The 21,278-nt window shown below is 38.8% G+C and overlaps 1 protein-coding gene across 5 annotated transcripts in view; it reads right to left on the minus strand.

Annotated features, from left to right (window-relative positions):
- NTNG1 (netrin G1) overlaps positions 1–15,757 on the minus strand; it is a 335,633-nt gene extending 319,876 nt beyond the window's left edge. For 4 of the 5 annotated variants that reach the window (XM_055084398.1, XM_024119979.3, XM_055084396.1 and 1 more), the window contains exons 1-2: positions 15,486–15,757; positions 7,813–8,574 (exon numbers count right to left, since the gene is read on the minus strand). In XM_055084398.1, coding sequence (XP_054940373.1) covers positions 7,813–8,058 — 246 coding nt within the window. In that variant the 5' untranslated portion in view covers positions 8,059–8,574; positions 15,486–15,757. Of the gene's footprint in view, positions 1–7,812; positions 8,575–15,178; positions 15,259–15,485 lie in introns of those variants that run through there. The other variant, XM_055084397.1, reaches the window with a different exon arrangement.
- Positions 15,758–21,278: the final 5,521 nt, after the last annotated feature.

The following is a 21,278-nucleotide window of genomic DNA, read 5'->3' on the forward strand; positions in this document are numbered from 1 at the left end:
TATAAATAGAAGATTGATTAAAGAAATATCCATAGGGTAGAATACTACAAGGCAGTATATCTCAAAAATATAATGTTAAATTTAAAAGAAAGAAGCTATATAATAATGTGTACACTATTTTTCCATTTATGCAATGTTCAAAAACAATGCTACTTATAATTTGTACACAACCATCAATATGTAATTTTCAATTATTTGTTAAAGAAGAAAAAGGAATATAAAGGGAAAAAAATATCAGAGGGCACAGCACATATAAAAGGGTAAGGACTGTTCTGCAAAGTTTTTGTTTTGGTTGTGTGTGTGTGGATAAGTGTGTGTTTACTGTGTTCCAATATAAAATGTATTTCTCACTGTGGATCAGCTTAAAGCAAGTTTTAAAGCCACAGGTATAGTCTACAAGGTGTAATTTGCTCACCTTCAGCTTGTTGCTCCCAAAGAGGTCTCCTGACTTTGCTCTCTACTGTGTGGCAGAAGCTGTCTTCCTTCTACCTCCAGAAGCTCTCTCAAGTCCAGACAAAAGAGAACAAGGCCCACTGAGAGGGGGCCTGCCTAAGTCCTACATCTTGGTTTACGTCCAACACCTCTTTCCCCAAGATTCACACAGAGAATGTCCCTTCCATTCAGTAGGATTCCACCCTTAAGAGCAAAAGAATACAGCCCAACTCTTTAGCCTCAACTAAAATCAATATGATGAGCTCACCATCCTAAAAACATATGCATTTAATATGGGAGGTTTGGAATATGGGAGAAGAAGGGTAGGTTTAATAAAGAAAACTATACTGATACATATTCATCAAAGCATTATAACCAATAAAAAAAATGAAATGAAAATAACATCAAGTCATCAAGGTAGGAGCATAATTAAATAAAATATTATATATCCATATAATAGGATATTTATAGCTATCAAATCATATCCTCTAAACAAATATAAATGATCTAAGTAAATGATAAAGCTATAGTAGTAAATGAAAAAAGATGAAAAATTATATCTGATGATTCTATGATTCCAATTTTGTAAAACAAAATGTATATTATATTGGGTTGGCCAAAAAGAACAAACTTTTTGGCCAACCCAATATTTAGGGAGAGAGACTTTTAAGAAATGTGGCAAAATGATTTCAAAGTTGAGTGTTAGGTTTTTAATCTTTTCCAAATTTTTTACTTGGAAAAATATTTTTTAAAAGATTCAATTAGAAATGGAAAAAAGACTCCTTCATACATACTTTCAGTGTTGAAACTCAGAGTAGATTTTTCTCTCCCACCTCTCTTTTGAGAACATCATTATAAGCTGCCCAAATGGATTAGCTAAATTTTTCTAGCTGTCTCTTAATTTACAGAGGGAAAAACCAGATATATGATAAAAGTCCTCGAGAAATAGAAAACATTCCAGAAAATCAAATACTATATTCAATCAACTGATCAATTAATCAGTTAAAAACATGTTATTATTTATTTGTTGCCTAGAAATATGATAAATGCTGTAAGGTAGAAGAGCAATATAATACATAGTTTCTGTTGAGCTCCTACTCTGCATCAGAGAGTACAGGAGGCTGTCTCACATATTATCTCACTTAAAGGGTAGTGATCCAGACCAAGAGTCAGGATAAGGTAAACACATGAAACATATGTGTATGTGGGTACATAAATCAATAAGATGTAATGAAGTGCTAAGTGATACAGTATAGTAGAGTAGACAGATAGGCATATATTTTAATCACATAGTTAAAAGGTCAAGAGAATGATAAGAGCTGAAATTGGCAGGAAGTATACAGAGAAACTAACTTGACACAGACCTTGAAGGATGGGTGGAATTGGGATAAGTGGAGACTATTCCAAGCAAGTGGAATGTCTTCTGCTTCTCCTAGTAGAGAAAAACATGAGATGAGGGACTTCTTGTGTGATGACACTAGTCATTAACGTCAAAGGATCAAGATGCCAGACTAAGACCCACGCACAGTTCCAGAGCTAAGCAGAACAAACCCCACCACCACCACCAAAAGTTTACAGAATATGCCTGAGAGACCCCAAAACAATCCAGAGAGACTGGGTTTTTTAGGACACTAGTTCTCATATTTTCAAGTGATATTCCTCTAGAGCAGACAAAGGCTACCTCTTTGGGAACTGAAGGAGGTAATTCAAAGTAGTCCACTACAAGGCAGTAATTATGTTGAAGTCTCATGTTTCACCTTTAAAATCTTGTATTTGTGCATTCAGTCAAATGCTCCTCCTAATCTTTGTGTAAAGTTGGAGGGCCAGGTATATGAGCCATGCTTATCTTATGCAGCATACTTCAGCATCTCCTAAGTTGAGAAATACATATATATACAGGTCTAACTCATCAGGTTCTATGCATTTTTGCTCCTCTTCCATCTTGCCAGATATAAGGTGTCAATCTTCCATTAACCAGGCCACTAGGCTGTCATTTAAATGCTGTGGGTCCATCTGCTGCACCCAGCCTTTTTTCTTGTCTTCTTCGTTTAACATCAGGCACTTGGCTAGCAGACAATATTTTCCAAGTGGCTCTTTAATATGCAGCAAAATAATGTTTCACCTTTAAACTATGAGTGCTGGTCTTACCTCTACGTCCTCGTCCCCATCCTCTGGCTACACACCACTTCATATTAATTTTGCTTAGGACTCTTTTTTACTTCCTTTGGGGGCAGGGACCATATGTTATTTGACTTTGATTCTCACCACCGCCACCACCAGGTTTTGCACGTGCTATATGTTCTGTTCACTTCACATTGCATACAGTAGTCTATAGTAATATTTGTGCATTAGCTCAGCAGAGACAAGGGTACTCGTGCACATAGAGAACACTGTCTGGGAACAATGAATGACATGAAGTGGTTAGCCCCACCATAATATTTATCAGCTCCCTCTCAAGGCCTCCTGCATAAACCATGCATGCTATGCCAATGCAGCCTCAACCCAAATCCAGTAGTCCCCTTCCAATGAGACTGCTTAAATCCCTTGGAAATGCCATTGGGTCCTGATGGGAAGTAATGGGAAATAAGGTTGTAAACACTCAGATTTAAAAACCAGGTAGAGTACTTTAGACTTGATGCAATAGATAATAAGGAACTACTGTTGGCTCCTTAACAAGGGAATACTTGACATAGTGACTTATGAGAAAGACTGATCTCTGTGGAACTTAATTCACTGCAAACATAAATTAAACTTTTCTAAGAAGTAAGTCTAAATAATGAACAAAATAACAATGAAGTGTTAATAACGAAGGAACTGAAGATTTTTAAAAATTCCATTCTGGCATAATTAAGGGATAAATCAATTCAAATGAAAGATGTCACTGTTATTAAAACTTCATTCATTGATTAAATTATGTTTCACGTGAACAGAGTGCAGGATTATTTGATTATTATGTAAATCAATGTCATTTCCAGTTTTTGGAAAATTGATATTAATGCCTTGTCATTGAAAACGTAACTAAATTTATCAAATTAACTTCTCAAAAGCCACCTGATAGCCACCAGATCACAACCTGAGACAATGCCAAATCAGAAATATAAGTTATAGATAGCCCTGAGACTATGTGTCACCACTCATTCATTCCACTGGGTTCCTTTAAAATTATAAAACATGAAAGCTTTGTACAATTTTTGTAAATTCCATTTGAATATAATGAAATATGCTCTATCCACAATGCTTACAGTAATTAAAAATGTTTTTCTTAATGGGAGTCTATCTGGAAATAGCACAATATGGAATGATCATTAATAGACCTGCTATGGTGCTTGAATAAATGCCTATCAAGAGCACAGGCACACATTAGTAAATTTCCTAAAGAAAATCCATTTTCATTTCAAATTCTGACACTTTATTTAGAAAAATTATACCCTTTCTTTTAATTATTTCAGTAAACATAACTAGGGTATTGTTAACTACACCTCAGAGTACTTTATTTTCTCCATTTTTTAGTAATATGAGCCTACATGTAATTAAAGGCGTGCTGCATTAATGATGCCAAATGTCTCCAAGGGAAGCATTTAATGTCCACCTCAGAATATTATGTCAAAATTACATGCACAGAAGACTTTTTAATAATCTTTGTTTCCTAATTTAGATTTGATTGGCTCTGAAATCCATAGGTGCACTCCAGGGCTCACATTTCTACCGACATCAGCACTTCTGTGCCATAAATTGTACAAACGCCCATGACTTCCGTCTGTAGGCTTCTTTTGAAAGCTTCTGTTTAACTTATCCAGAAAATTAGCTGCAGGCTGGAGATAATTGCAGATAATTTTGCCATTTTTAAGCCACTGGGGTGTTGCGTGGAGATATGACAGCTAAGTTTGTCTAAACACAAAGAACAAGTCATAACTTTGTGTTGTCACTTCAGCTTTACACACAGGTTCAGATCATCCTATTTGCTCTTTATGCAAATTGAAACAAATTGTAGTCACTAGATGATCTGTGTTTTCTGACAAAGCTGTGCTCCCTGAAGCTTTTACGTGGCTGAAGGAAGGACATGATCTATACTAACATGTTATGTCAGCCTAAAAAGAAATGCTTAACCCTCTTCTACCCTTCAGATTCTTCACCCTTAACAAAAAGAGTTCTTTTAGCCATCGACAACTTACAAGGAATATATCAGATTAAATTAAAAAGAAAATGTATGGCCTCAATATACAAAATTCATGCATATATATGTATATGTATATATCTATATCTATTTCTATTCCCCTATTTCACTATCATAAGTAGAAATGGCAGAATCTCCCATAAAACTAATGTTTAAAATGCTATACAAAAATTTAAAATCACTAGATATTCAAGAGTTATTAAGTAGGTTATCCAGGTTAATAAACAGAGATCTACGTTAAATGGAATCATGTGGTCCTTTTTCCCTAAAATTTCACTCTAAAGTAAATGTAGCATTCATGGATGGTCACTGGCATAAAATGATGGAGGCAATGCAAAAAGCAGCAATACAAACTCTCAATGCATTGCCAATGAACTTCAACTTTATATAAGATAAATTGGCTATGGGAATTATAGGGTATTTCTCTGACCAAATGTCCCCTCGGTGCTCTGAATTGCTGCAGTCACAGCTAATAAGGGTGTCACTAGCTGAGCAGGTGATTACTGAAACCATTTTGCAGCAAACATTTACATATCAGGGCTAAGCAGTGATTGTGCTTATGTGGCAGCTGCCCTGATGTAATAGGCCATAACGACTCTGAGGGAGCAGGTGTGGATGCGTGTGTCAAGGAGGGGAGAATGTGAAAGTCATAACACAAATGACTTTATGGATTCCCATTAGACCTCGGGCTAAGGAGCACCTAAAAAGGTCTGATATGACAGCACCCTGAAACAGCTTTACAGCCTTGTGTCAGGAAACCTTACACTAAAGAGTTTTATAGAAAATACAAAACTGCAGAGAGGAAGTGTTGCTATATTAGGTCACTATCTTTGACTTGGTATATAATATGCATACAAATAGTCTCAAACTATGTATTTAAAGTATAGATTATTAAACCTGTTATGCCAATCAAATGTATATTAAGGAGTCCAAATTAAGCATTGATAGGTAACGTCTCACAAACCTCACACTCTCCCATGGAAAACAATTCTGTCCAATGACAAACTTAAACCCACCAAGACTTCTGAATATCTGTATCACAGTAAGATGTAGCCTTTTAAAACACTGTCCTGTGGAGTTTCACATAAACATGTAAAGTACACATATTACTGCACTTGAGAAAGCTGAGGGATATCGTTTTCACTTTTGGTCTCTAACATCACTTAGCCAGTAAACTGGTAGGAATTGGCTTGTTTAAGGACCTTAGACCATGTCACTGTAAAAGTCAGGCGTGAGAAGTTCTATAATACACCCTTTCCCACTCAAGGTGGGAGAAAGAGGCATGCTAAAGACACCAAGTAAACCCTTCAACATGACGGACAGGAGCAGTGCTGAGCAAGCATTCTCTTGCCAGAGGCTGACACCAGGGAAGCTGCACATTCAAATCACACGTTGAACACATCATACAGGGCTTACGCAAGTACAAACAGCACTGTGAAAAAGGATCTTTGCTATTTTACTTAGATCTGTAAATTATTAAACAATTCCAGAAGAGGCATATTCCTACAAGTGCATGCAAACCAATATATAGAGTTAGAGTGTTCTTAATAATATGAAGATTTGGTCCAGAACTCATCCTCTGCTAAGGAGTTCTGGGCCAAACCTGTCACCTGAACAGCAATTTTACCCCAGATTTGCAATGAGATCTTAAATTTGACCTTTTATGAGAGATTATTAAAAATCTTACATAAAGCCAAAAAATGTCCCTGCTCTTTTACAGATTTATTACAGTTTTCCTAATGTGTTTGAATAAACTCCTCTTCTGGAAGTCTCTGGTTTCTAAAAGGCAACTTCTTTGCAAAGCACATACCTGCTACCCAGAGAGACGGTCCTCTCTTTGAAATATTTAGTCTTTCAGAGCACTTTAGTCATAGTGACACCTAATAGCCAAGCTCTTTTTCTCACTCTCCGCAAAATCAGGTTTAGACTATAATTCAAACCATTCCCCAAAGGCACTTCTGAAAAATGGCAAGCCCTTAGCTTTTAGGTGAAAGCACTGTTTAGCGCTCAAAACTGTTTCCTGTTACAAAACTTTTTCTACAGTGCTAGGTCTAAGATGATCTTATGTTAATTTAACTCACTAGGGACTGTGAACAGATGCTACTTTGATTAATAGTTTTACTATGCTGAAAATGCCAGGCCAGGTTCAAGATAATAAAGTCAGGTAAGGATACTATTGAAATCTGCCATACGATTACGTCTGTTATGTGGTGAAAAATGGGACCACAACAGTTCCTGTATCAAATAAAGACCACCTATAATAAAAAAAACCAACAACATAAACCAAATGAACACACTGTCTGAATTCTTTAGCACATTGATTTACATCATTTCAACCACCAAACTCTTTACTAATACCTTATGTGTATATTTTCAGCAACATCTCTAGTGAAAATTCAATTTGTCACTCCTATATTACCTTTTCACATCCCATTTACCTTTCCACTCAGAAACTAAGACTTATATATACTATGAAAACAACAAATTATCTAACTTTGCTTATCAAAAGGAGAGTATTTGAATCTGTATGCTCCATATCATTACTTTTTCAATAAACATGTTTTCCATATTCCAGACTTTTCTATGGAAAACCACAACCCTTGTAAACAAGAGGCTGCATAAGTTGACAAATAAGACTCTTCTGGAAAAGCTTCTCATGAGGCTTTAGCCCCTGTCTCCTCTTCTGCTTCCCTTCTCACTGGTCTCCTAACCAAGGATTTCCAAACCATAGCAGTTTCCTGATGAGCAAAACCAGGACATCTACTCTAGCCTTGAACTATGGAACACAGGACTAGCCTTAATTTAAATATGTATGTGAAGAACGCTTTGTGTTTTTAAAGTTGGTTTACAAATGGGTTTTATCCTTATGATATCACATATAGCCTAATCATATTCCCAATCTCCAATCTGAAATTTAAACTTCAGTGGACTTTTTTTTTTTTATAATTTATATTCAGCGCACTTGTCTCAGTGAAACCTTTGGTTTGCAGGAAGGTAAGTTCCAGTGCATCAATCACACTGTGCAAACTGTAATTCCAGGTGGTGCAGGCCTCCACTGAGAATGAAGATAGCCTGTTTAGCACAAATCTGCCACTTGCAGATTCAGCTCATTACCTGAGTTGAGTCTTCACACTTAACACATTTGTATGCATATACAACATGCCCGCACTTAACATGAAATATTGTATTCAAAAAGGTTGTCTCACCATTGCACAGAATGTCTCAGGAGGGTCTCCACAGGTAATGTCCGGAGGATCCAGTTTCACTTTCAGATATTTTGTCATGTCTGTGGATTCCGGCTGACAGGCCATATAATCCCAAACTTTCCCTTCTTCTGTGTAAATCTGAGTCTTACACACATCATAATGTCCCCACACCAAAGGGTAGGGCTGCATCACTGAGGACACTGTAACCCAAAGGGCATGAATTGACAGGAATCTTGACAAATACATCTCTAAATTCTTGGCAATCTTCGTGGTAACAAAAGCCGGGTTTGCTTATCTGTGGTCTCTATTTTACATATACATGTATGTCTATACGTAGGTAGGTTTGTACATTTAACAAAAGAAAAAAAAAAGAGGATGAGACTTCAAAGTAGATTCCAAAACTAAAAGTGAAGGATTCGGATATTGCACGTGATCAGGTATATTGAGGACTTTGGTGGAAACCTAGCATACTTGTGCATTAGGCATTAGCAATAACTTGCAGCTTTTTCATTGTCTTAGAACATATCTATTAGACTTGGGTCTAGTTTGGTTTTTGTAAAAGATGTCCAGCAGCAGATAATGATTTAGCAAAATGATGGCTCTCCTATTGTACATCCAATAACCCTGGGTGATCCTAGATGCTCACGGCTCATAAGGGTTGCTCAGGCGCACTGAGGTATCAGTATCTGAAGCGAAAGGATGAGTGTTTATAGCTTGGTGTCTGCTTCCCGTCAATCATTCTTTTCTTCTGGCACCAACACCCTTTTAGAAACAATAAAAATAAGAGTTATTATCCCACAATCAATGCATTACAAAATGTATGATATGTTGGCATTTGGGAGGTTTGATGCAATACGAAGCAAATTGGTGTAATATGGACAACCTTTACTTTGCTAGAATGAGCAAACCACAGAAATCATTCACATTGGGGAGAATTTTGAAATGAAGGATTTAACACTTCCATAGCAAAGACAGATGTTTGTGTTCCAGGTGAGTTACAGGTTTTCACTTCAAAAATTATATTTCCATCTTGACAAAACCGAGAGCAAGCAGCTAGATTTAAACATTTCTCAGATATTGCAGTGCTGGAGAATCTTCCAGGAGTACAATGGGGGAAATGAGCGCTTTTATAACAATGACAAAGAAGTGATAACTACTTCTATGCCTTTTGTCTCTTAGCAAAGAGACCCTAAAAATCTACAAATTCCTTGTACATTTCTTAGCTTTTGTTAACTGGAGTGAAAACCGGCATTGTTGGCACAAGCCTGTCCCTTTGGATTTGCTCATTATATTGGAAGAATTTAGCATCTTTTGTTTAGTTGCATTTAGTGATAAAGATAACTTGGCTCCCTGAAAAAATATTCAAAAATAAAACCAGAGGCGCAAATTTTCCTTTCGTAAGAATTTTCTATTTTCTTATATCTTTTTATAGCTATTACATCTGCATTTGCAGTTACTTTCTGTAACAGAAGAAGAAAATTTGTCCCAAAGGCGAATATTATATGCTGCTTTAAAACTAAAAGCTCTGTAGTAAAACGCACAATTTAAAATGCACATATAAAAAGAGCTGAGGGTGAGTTAACAGGCCATGAAGCAGAATAATATGGCACTAATTCTAAGAGAAAATAAAAATTACCGGTTAAAAGTACTTTTGGTTAACTGATAATACAGCCTACATAACTATGAGTACAAGTCATTGGTGAGTTGAACTGAGAACTTTTCTCTTTAGAAATCACTGTCTAAATCCAAACAAACTACAATATTTGGAATCCAGGTGTAAGAAAAGTGTATTTGCTTAATTAGTTGGTTTATATTGTCATGTTCCCAATAATTAACTATTTTTTAAATGTAAAAGGACAAAAAAGGCTACAGTTTTAGGAAATACCATTATAGACCCTTCAATTCACACTAAGCAGTTAAATATGGAAGTTCACTATCCTCACAAAATCTTATAAAAGGAATTCACTATATTTAAATAATGTACCATCTTAAAATGAACTAAGCCACAGAGACTATGAAATGCCAACAGATGGCTGAATTGTGTTTCCATAGCAAAGTAATTTATAATAATTGCTTTATGGATACAAGTGCAATTTTCATTATATTCAATTCATAAAATGTTATCATACTGCTGTAATTTGTGATATTTTCTATTAGGAAAAGTGTTGAATATTTGAGTTACTTTGAAGTAATAATTAGCAGTTTGTCTAAACATGTATAAACTACAGATTTGAATCTGCCACTTTCTTATAATGTGAAGACTATATAGTGTTGAGTACATTTTGAAATCTAAACCAAAAAAAAAAAATCACAGAGAAGCATGTGTTGTGGCTACTATAGCCTTCTGCTTTTTTCGGATTCATTAGTAATTTAAGTTGATATTTTCAGAAACAGCGGACATTTTGACAATAATCCGAAAAGTATTAAAATAATATAAATTTACATTTTCTAGATGCATTTTTTCAACTGCATTTACTACTTTATTATAATAAGAACAAACACTTTTGCAGGGGGATGAAGGGGAGGGGAAAGTAGGCCTTATAACTGAAGCAGTGTAAAATCTACTACACCAGAAATTATTAACTTAAATTCTTAGTTTCAAATACATGACAACTTACTTATCAAGAACCATACACTCTTGAAGACCTGGAATGAACTGCTTTGAGTTTGAAATGAGTGAGCACTACAAGCTAATTTTTAATATTATTTTTAAAATATGACCTTCAGTATATATTTGAATTCTCTGAGATTAATCACCACATTTTTTAATCAATAAATACTATCCCCCTAATCTATTTATTCTTGGCTACTGTCTTACTGTCTTCATCCACCTTTTGCCTCACTTGAATCACAAAATAAAGGATGACCATATATATGTATGTTAAAAATTTGGACACTAGGGAAATGTATGGGAACCTGTTACTATTTCCTGACACAACAGCAATCCCCAGTGTAACGAATTCTCATTAAAGTACACCAGAATTATAATGATGGTCATTACACAGAATTATGGACTACACCATTGATTGAATTTAGAAAACTGACAAAGAAAAATGCAAAGGAGTGCAAGACATTTGAATATTAGGCAGTTGCAGGGCTGTGCGACAGACATTCTTGACAAGAAGCAGCCAATTATAGCTTAAATTTCTGGCACATAACCAGTTGTGATTAACAGTTTTCCATTACATTACAGACATATTATTAATGTATTAAAAGTGTCAAGCTTTGGCAAGCACTAATATGGCATGGCTCAGTCAGTCTGCAGAATTTACATTTAATGAGCTCCCATTGACACAGAAAAATATATTGACCACAGCATATTACACATCAGGAGGAGAGGGTCACTAAGTTGTTCTTTAACGTAATTATTTGATTCCATTCCAACTTTTATGTTTGTGGCATCACTTAGTGCGGATCCTTCACGTTAGGATATCCTTACTTTTCAGTGCCACATACATTTCAAAGAAAATCCTCTTAATTTAAAATTGGAAAGAAATTAAATCTGTGCACTTCCATGACACACAATGGAAAAGAAGCCTCTGTCAAAATCAGGAATTTTCTATTAAAGTATAATTATGAAGTTTTCAAAGAAAATAAAATGATTTTAAAATAGGATATTATTTACCCCTTAACCTCTCTTACCTAATGGCACCAGTTCCCATCTGGCTATGCTTTCAACTAGGTTAAAATCACCAATAGCTTCTTAAAAGCTAGGTCATCAGAGCAAATAGCCAGGCAAACCAATTATGAGAAGGACAGTCAATGACATATTTGGGGATTTAATATACTAAACCAATCCCTTCTTGCCCATAACTAAACTAATTGCCAAGTAACGTGGGCTTTGAATTTGTCTCAGGTGTTCGTATCGCGTAAATGTGAGCAGCTTCAGAAGAGCTGTGCGCGGCCCCAGTTCTAGTTCTTTACTTTGCGAACCTTGGGAACTCACTGTAATCAAATAGTGCTATCATCTCCACCTGTGCAATAAAGTTTTGGGAAGTCCTCTTTGATAGAAATACCCATTAATATGTCATGAGTACTCCATAGACCTCTGACTGGTATAAAAATTTGCAAAGCTGCTGTGAAAATACAAAGATACATCATGCCCTCAAGTTGATAGATGTTACTAATCTGGACTAAAATGGGCTATAAAATGGCTTTGCATACAAGGAACATATCTTTTTCCAGGATTCTGTAGCTAATTCCCTTCCACCTTGGGTTAACTTTGCAGAAGGTATTTCACAGGTCCTTTCTTTCATTAGGAAAGAAGCCTCCTAAACATTACATGGAAGTAACAATGATCAAAACTATAGACAATTACATTCCAAAAACAACTGACAATTTCATCAACAGAGAGGAAAATATTGACAGTAAATCCACTAACTCTAGCTGGCTCTCGGCATTTGTTTTACTGTATAATCTCGCTAGGAGGAGGGGGTGGTGATAGTAGGCTATTTATTCCATAAATACTCAGCTCTTCAGGGGCACCTGAAATAGACAGCTATTGACTCATTCCTCATAGACATTAAGAATTTTATAAATATGCATGTTTCTGAATGGGAAGGAACAAAAAGAACATTGACTATAATCATATTCCATTGAGTGAAAAATATAAGGAGATAAAGACATCCAAATTCCATAACCTATCAAAATTAGCAGCTTCCAACACTGTCATAACGAGATTGACTAGATGAGATACTTAACATATATTGAATGCTCTTTGCATTTATTTGTTGTGAAGAAAGCATTTTCTAGTCATCTTAATGGGAGATGGGAGTCATCTTAATTTGCTTCTATCCTTTTAACTGTCTTTCAAGATATAAGGAATTTAACATGTACTGCAATATCATTGGCATATTTTACTCATACTTGATTGGGTATTATGAGCAACTGCCTGTCATGAGATTCTTAATAAAACCAAATAACACACTTTAGGATTTGGAAGATCTCTGTTTTCACCAAGAGACTAATGATTAGGGAAATTAGATAGCATATATTTTGCAGGATGTTTGGGGATGGGATAATACATAAAATTATTTCAGAATCATCTAAGTCTAGAATAAATATGCTATTTCATTAATATAGAACAACAAATCTTTCATTGTCATGTAGAGAAGTTCAGAAATCCAAGGGTTCAAATACACATTTGAGAAAAACTACACCCACCTAAAGTTTTGAAACAAAACTCTGGATTCTGAAGATAAAATTATTTTTAAAAGTATGCTAAATCTCTTACTGACCTATACACACACATTCAAACACACACGTTTTTCTGTTAACATACAATTAATTTTCTGAGTTGTATGAAATTTTATTTCTTTCCAAGTGACTTGGTGTTTTTGTAACTCTAAAACTCTCTCTACAAATCCTTACAACAGTTAGAAAGCATATCAACTAAGCATGTAATAGTTTAATTTTTTTTTACCATTACTACTTGATGTTTTTTCAGAATAATAACAGAGGCGAAGACAAGTATATGCACCACTTACAAATATACAAAAGGAAACAGCAAAATATATTAGCCTCCCCCTAAAAAACCTAACCTGAATCATTTTAGCACATCTACCCAGTGAAAGCTGACGAAACAAAAATCTCAATAGGAAAAACAGCCTTATATGCATATAAGATCAACTGTTTTCTTACAAAATGTTGATTACCCTTCTAAAATTTCACAATAGGAAGTATCACCAAATTAATAGCCAACTATATGGAATTTTGAATTCCCTCATGCTGGTCTTCAGCGGTGAAATAGATCTTATTTCATGGCACCCAGAAAAGGAAAATAGATGCCTTATGTATGTTAAGCCAGAACAACCTGCTGTGTGAAATACTTGAGACATTGTTTCCTTGCAAGCTGATCCACATGCAAAGAACCAAATTTCATCTTAATGAAAAACTGAAAGTTACTTATCTTCCAAAAGAATCTTGAACAGTTATGGAGCTGATTTTCCTTTGCCAAAGAGAAAAGGGATGGGGAGCATTTAAGGCAGTCAAAGTTACAGTTCAAAATACTTAATTAATGAAACCTGGGGTTGTTAATTCCCCAAGGTTTTTTTTAGAGATGATCTCAAGGACTAGACAAATTAGAAAAACCTTGCCCCTACTGCGAAAAATAAGATTTCTGGAAAACTTTTTTCTAACAGGCTGAACCATTAAGTGTATTGAATAAATGATTTTATTAGAAGATTCTTCTGTTTTGTTCCCCAATTCTGTAAGATAAGAAAACTTTTAGCATTTTGTCATAAAATAGGGCCTTATTTCTAGAGCAAATCTACTGCCAGATACACCATATGTTTAGTGGAATTTTGAATCTTACTCAGAATTTTCCATTCCAAAGATTGACAAACTGGTATGATAATGAGTGGTTCCATTACCATTCCCTGGGAAGAATGGGGGAGGAAGTGGAAAACAAAAGCCTCTACTCTCTGGAAATCTATACCTCATGCGAGAATGGAAACGCTACCTCCAGCTTTTCAAATAAAGTTGCTTAAAATCTCCGCTAGAAAATTTCCTCCCCTGCCCTGTAAAATGACAACCTCCTAAGTGGATTTCTGGAAAAGATAAAAAGAAAAAAAAAGTCCGAGCGAGGTTACCAAAATAAACAGCAGAGGGCGCAGTTTCTTTTCTTATCTAAGTTTTCCCGTGTCTGAATCACTTAATTGGTTATTTTGGGCCCAATAATATTCAGTATTATTTGTATTATATATAGATATCCACAGATCCATACAGGAGAGCAATTCAATGTCTCTAGCCGAATCCATCAACCCCTGAGAAAATATTCCAGATAGCATTCCTACACCAAGTCTTTCCCTCTTTCAATTTTCCCTTCTCCCCAGCTGCACAACATGGGATAGTAATGCTTTAATCTCGCACCAATAAAGGAGATTAAAAGAAAGGAACTTCAAAAGCTCAGTGTGGCCACCAGCTCCACAGGGCCGGCAAGAGGGCAAGTTTTCTCCCCAAGCAAGGACAACTGGCAAAGCAAGAAAGAAGAAAAAGAAAAAAAAATCCTCCGATGCGTTGTGTGCGGTCAGGTGTCGGGGGTGGGGAGGGGGGAGAGCGAGCTGTGTATCTGTGAGTCCAGGCACTGAGTACAACACACACACACGTAACCTGCCCGGGGCGCACACCAGGAAGACTAGTGTATGGGTGTGAGAGTGTGCGGGGTGTGTGCGCGCGCGCTGCCTCCACAAGGCGCTTCACAAAGTTCCTCGCCCACCCGGAGCCTTCCCTCCCGCCCGTGGATTGCGCGGCGGGCCGGGGGGGTGCGGGGGGAGGTTCGGGGGGAGGGAGGGAGGAAGCCGGCCAGGAGAGGGGCAAAGGCGGAACGCGCGGGTCGCGGCGGGAGGGGGAAGCCGGCGGCACTCACCGTGAGGCCCGTTCGCTAGGCGCCCGGCGGGAACCCAGCCGACGGCGCGGGGCGGCGGCCGAGCCCAGCCTGGTGCGCCTCGGGCGGCGGCCTCGGCAGCGGAGCCCCGGGCGGCGCTGGGCGGGCGGCGGCTGTTACGCCGAGCCTCTTCAGAGCGGGCGGAGCGGGAGAGCTAGGGGTGTGGACCCGAGCGCCGCGGCCCCGCCGCCGCACCCCCGGGGTCCAGGTTGCGCCTGGCCGGCGGCGGCAGAGGACCCAGCGGACCCGAAGCCCAGCGCCCGGCCGCCACTACCCGCCGCTTAATTACCTTCGCCTCCGGCCCCGGGGAGTGGTGGGAGCCTCCTGCGCGTAGCCCCCTCTCGAGCCCTAGCCGAGAGGGGGAATTCCTTCCCGTTGACTTCCTCTTCCGAAATGCAAAAGATCAGTGACTTTGACAGGTAGATGAGGGGGAGGGAATAGGGATGGGCGGAGAGGAAGAGAAGATGAGAAAGGTGCCTCTCCCTCCAAAAATATAGTGATATTAATAATGAAATCGCAGCCTTCGGGAGGTCTTGCCAGCCCAGTCCTCTGCTTGCCGGCTCTCCTCCGCTCCTCCTCGCGCCACTGCCTCTGCCACTTCTCGCCTTAAACTTTTACTGAGGGATTTTTTTTCTATTTTTTCTCTTTTTTTTTTTTTTTTTAAATTTTTTAAGCTGCAGGACGATTTCCTGATTCCCGGGGATCAGAACCAGCGGCCCGGTGGTTCTACCCCGCTTGGCACAGGTTTCATTTTATTTCAGACGAAGACGTTGAGCTTAGTCAGAAGTGACATAAATCAGGACAATTAGCATTGGCGCCAAGAAGATCCTCTAGTACCAATTTCGTCCGGGCTTCCTTCGCGCATTCCTCCACTCAAGTCAGAAATGTCACTGCACATAGCGTTGATGGTTGCGAGACGCGACGCACCCAAAGTCCATCTGATGAAATATACATGGCCCACGATGCTTCTGGATTGCGGTTCACGGGCTTCCCGACCCCGCCCGCGGCTCCTGGCCGGACCCGGCTCCGAGCCGACAGCGAGCTGTCTGCAAACTTAGGGGCGAGTACGAATCAGAGTGAGCGCAAGGGAGGGCCTGAGAAGAGAAAGAAGCAAGCCGGGGAAAGCTGCAGCCCTTGGAGGGGTGGCATGTACGTTTCACTTAAAAGCAGATCTTCTGCAACTGCCAGCAAGTGGAAGGATTGCAAACCTTATACTACCTCGAGACCTGGGCGCTCCGAGCGGTCCTAACTCCGTCCCGCTCGCTGTTGCGGCTGCTGCTCTAGCCGCCGCTGCCGCCGCTCCAGGACCTCGGGGTACCAAGGCTCAGCGACCCCCCTTCACCTCCGCCACATCTAGCTTGCCCACACGAGCGCGATTTCTACTAACTCTTCACGTACCTTCCACTCATAACCTCGCCCGTCCCATCCCTCACTCCTGGCTCCCCTCTCGAAAACCGCTCCTAAGCACACCCCTCGCTCCTAGCTGTAATCTCAACGGTGTTTTTCAACCAAAAATTCCCCTGCCCAGCCAGCGGCCCCTACAGCGCAAGCCTCAAACCTCCTTATTTAGAAATTCATTCTTCTTCGGAAAGTTGAAGAGAGAGCTGTGGTTTTCTGGCCTCCTCGCCATTCTGAAGAGAAAGACAAATGCCCCCCGCCCCAAGACTTCCTTTCCCAGCAGTGGGGCTCAAACTTACCCGGGATCACTCTCAGCTACACACTAACGTCAAGGAAAAAAAAAAAAATCCAGACTGACTTACATAGGGAGAGACTTTAATTAAAAAGAAAGACTATTGCAATAGGGAGAAAGCTCTGATCTCACATCTGCAAGCATCTCAAAATCAAACAGAAACCGGACTTTTGTATGGTTAGGGGCATAAGCAGTAGGGAAAGTTGGTCAGATGAGAGGGAGTAAACCACGGTGTGACCAGCTGGTTTCAGAAGAAATGTGTCTCTGTGGTCCACCAATTTGGGGGATAAACGGAAAAGAAAGCATGTTCTGCATTTTAGTATTTGCTTGGATTTGGGGGCAAGTTCAGGGTCCTGTGTGGAGAAGTCGAACTCCAGTTTGTTAAAGACAAAGCAGAGGGTAGGAAATGGGCAATTGGGAACACTTGTTCACTCACTGCATGCCTCACAATGTAAGCACTGAGCTAGGAGCAGAGGGGACATTTTTTTGCCATGACTTGGTGGGGGGGGTGGGTGGCAGAAGGTGCATAGGGAAGAAGCTTGTTGAACTGAACCTATAACCAGATCCTTCTTGGCCCTGAGCAGACAGGAAGGAGACAGGGATTCCAGGCACCCTAGACCCTCCAACCCCTGAGAGGCCATGATGAAGCCTTTCTCCCTTGACTCCCTCCACTGCAGGAATCTGTGATTTCCTTGCTTTCCTCCTCTCCACCTCTACATTCAAGCACTGTTATTGAAGAAAGGAGTTACCTGCAGGGATAAACTCCTCAAAGGCATTCTTAGACAGTGGCCATTCCTGGCTCTTCGTCCACTCTCTGCCCCTGCTCCTCCAGGGTCAAAATATACTGATTACAGGGAGAGGCCACTCACCACCTAACCCTCCCTCATAAGCTACCAGAGCCTAGTCCCTTCTGAGAAGCCAGTACAACCTGAGAAACAACACCCAAGCAGCCCCCTCACTTCTCAATGGCATCCTGGCCTGAGCACTGAAATACAGACAGCTCTCATCCTTACCTTTTCACCTGCCCTTTTCTCTCAAGCCAGGAAAACTCCTTTTGAGTTCCCATTCTCAGATTTGTCTAATCTTTTCAGGTGTTTCTCCAGTTGAAAGGAAAGGAAAGAAACCTGTGCAGAGATTAGGAGTCTAGGATATACCAGGATCTTTGTGATATTGGCTCCCAACCTGGAGAAATTTCCCTTTCAGCTGTCAAAGCCTCAGAACTAACCTCCTTCCCCCTCTTCCTATACTATAACTTCCCTCATTCCCACGTTCCCTTTGACTAGGAAGCAGACATCAGGCCGAAATGTCCAATATGTGAACGGGGGACCCTCTCCAGGTAAGTAGCTTCTCCCACTCCAAGAGTGATAGTCTTCCAGAGGTGAATTTTTCTCTCAAACATCTGCTCTGATCTTTTCATACTTAGTAATCACCAACCAAACAAGTGGATCTAAACTCTGAGCAAGAAATCTGAATCCCTGAGGAGACTTTTCAGTATTAAAACCCCTTCTCCTCATGATCCCTCCTCTAGTGGGGATGGGTGGGAAGGACTTTTTCTCCAAAAAGCTCTTTGGGTGGATTTGATATACTTCCTCAAACTGAGAACCTGTGAATTTACATATTAAACTAGCTTTCCTGAACATATCTTTGCGCATTTGTTTACATAATACACAACAATCAGAAATTTACTTTAGATGTTTTCTTGGCATTTTTTCTATCAACCTTTACTTTCTCCACCTATGTGTATGTGTGTGTGTGTGTATACATATATACATATATATATATATATACATATATTTAACTTCCTTTGGAAAGAATGATTTTTCTGTTTTTATTTAAACTTTCAACTCTACTTTTTTCTCTCTCCTTTTAGAGGAGAATTATTTAATCTTTCAGTTCTCTGACTTCAGATCTCTGGCTGGTTTCCTTGCATTCCTCATTCTTCTTCAACTTAGATTTTCATCTATTTGTAATTCTGTTAGGTCTCTAACTCTTGTTCATTTTTCTAGGTTATTAGCTGCTTAAAAACCTTCTTTTTAGAGATTTGGCAGGGTTGTTTAAATGTTTGTAACGTCAATATGACAAACTGGTAGTAGTAGCATATTTGCAATGTATCTGGTCCAAAAAGATATGTGTCTTTTTATAAATACTGCAAAGTACTTGACATAAATTAGGTACAAAAGAAATGTTTCTTGCAGGTGCAAATAATTTTTGCCCATTCCCAGGACTCAGTAATAGCCTTCTTGGTAACAGGAACTAATTCCCACTATATTAAACTAAGACTTAGATGTCTGAAATATCCAAATCAGGTACAAGTCTTATTTGACCAGTTGTATACTATGTGATAGATGCTTCTTACAACTGCTGCTTGTGTCCCAGTAGAAACATCCTTCCTAGTAGTTGTAAAACCTTTAGCTCTTTCTTGTCTCCATTCTGTGCTCAGGGACATGTTTTATTACAGAGTGATTAGTGGAGTAGTTTTGACAGGTTTTGAAGTTCCTTACCTAACAGGATTTTTTAATCCTTAAATACTTTGACATTTAAACATTGACATTTAAACTTCTCACAAGTCCTAAGCATCTGGACTGGGCTCTATCACTGACTATACTGGCATATTCCTGCTGTTGTAGGTGTACCAAGTACACTTATCTTGAAACTTTAAATTTACAAGCCCAAATTATCCAAATATCAAGATGCCCAACATAGGTATATCAACAACCTCATTTAGTTCTTCTGAGGACTGATAGCAGACCAAAGAACATATTGTTTAATATAAGAAAATACACATAGTGACTGTGTTACTGATTCTAGAACATGAAGAATAGCAGATTGTATAAGCCATTGATAGTTAATGACTGATGCAAGGAACATGACCTTTAGCACCCATGTGCTTACTAATATATGGCACCGTGTAAAATAATTTGGAAATAATAAAATTAGAAGCTTTCGTTAAAATAACATGAAAAAATTAACAAAATCTGGGTTTTGGTATTTTCTTCAGGAGAAAGTATGCCAACCTAAAAGATGAACTTTTTTAGTCATAGTCAAATATGTATTTCATGTGTCTTTTCTATTCCAACTTTATGAACCATGAATAGTTTTCTTAATTGTGTTTAACCTATCTCATCCATAAGAAGTCAACAGAAATCACTTCTCAATTTTTGTGCTTTCAGAGCACTGTGACACTAGATGTTTTTATCCAACCAGTAAAATCTGTCAAAGTCATGACATCCTGAGCCTTTTTAAACATATTTTTGTTTTTTTGAGATTCAGAACACATAGTCAATATTTGTTTAACAGTTTATCTTTTTTCCAAAGCTACAAAAAGAGGCATCTGAGCAATGGGTTTGGATAATGCTATGGTCTGAACAAACTCAGTAAGCCTCTATGAACTTGTATTTTTTTGTGCTTAGTTTGTCTAAGATCATCAACATTTCTTGAGAAAAGGAGATCTCCCAGTTAATCCAGTGTGTTGGCTGGAAAAGTTAACAGCTGTGTCAGTTTCCTCAAATGTAATTTTCATGTTTTCAGTTATTCTCCAACAACAAAATCAGCAGCCTTTCCAAATTGAGAAGAAAAATATATGAAGGAAGACTGAGTAATAACCCTTGCCTAATTTAGAGATCTTTTCATGAATTCTGTCCCAATGATTCTTCCCTTAAATTCAATAAATGTTAATGGAACCCACACCACCTGCCAGGGGCTAGAAGCAATGTGAAACTCTCAAGGCAGAGTATATACTATCATGTGGGAAAAGAGAGTTAGACTAACTGTAATGTGCATCTTTAATATTATACTAGAGATTGATTAAGAGAAAGGTAGTAGTAATGGTGAAGTCTGGACACTCCTTTTATACTCAAGATGGGGCAAAGATGCAGACAATTAAGATGATGGTACAGGACTTCCAAGATCTCTATCAGGCCATTGGCCCAAACTACAATAGAGTCCAGCCTCTGTGGTTTAGCAGTTTCTGCAAGAGGTTCTTATACTGTCCTATAAATGTGGGGTGGAATGCCATAAGGGCTGAACTAAAATTCGGTGGACCACTGTAGTGAGAATATCCATGATGAAACATAGTCCCAGAATAGAAAAATAGCAGACACAGAAGAGAAATCTAAGATCACAGGGTGCCATTGATTTGAGCTGTATTCTACTGAGATGTTTCTCCCTGCTTTTCTTGACTTCTGCTTCTGAGTTTGGTTTTACTGTTCTGAAATGATTGCCTTGACTGCTGTTTTTATCAGCTCAGTGGCATCCATCCTTTAGCTTCTATGCTGAGTGGAGACAGTGGAGATAAGCTGGGTTGGCTTCTAGTAAGTAAGATGGGTTTGTGCCAGGTGGCCTTTGCTTCCCAGTGGGCTGCCATCTCCTTTGGCAAGAAGGCTCCCTCTCCTA

This window comes from Physeter macrocephalus, chromosome 4 (assembly GCF_002837175.3).
Source record: "Physeter macrocephalus isolate SW-GA chromosome 4, ASM283717v5, whole genome shotgun sequence".
NCBI lineage: Eukaryota > Metazoa > Chordata > Mammalia > Artiodactyla > Physeteridae > Physeter > Physeter macrocephalus.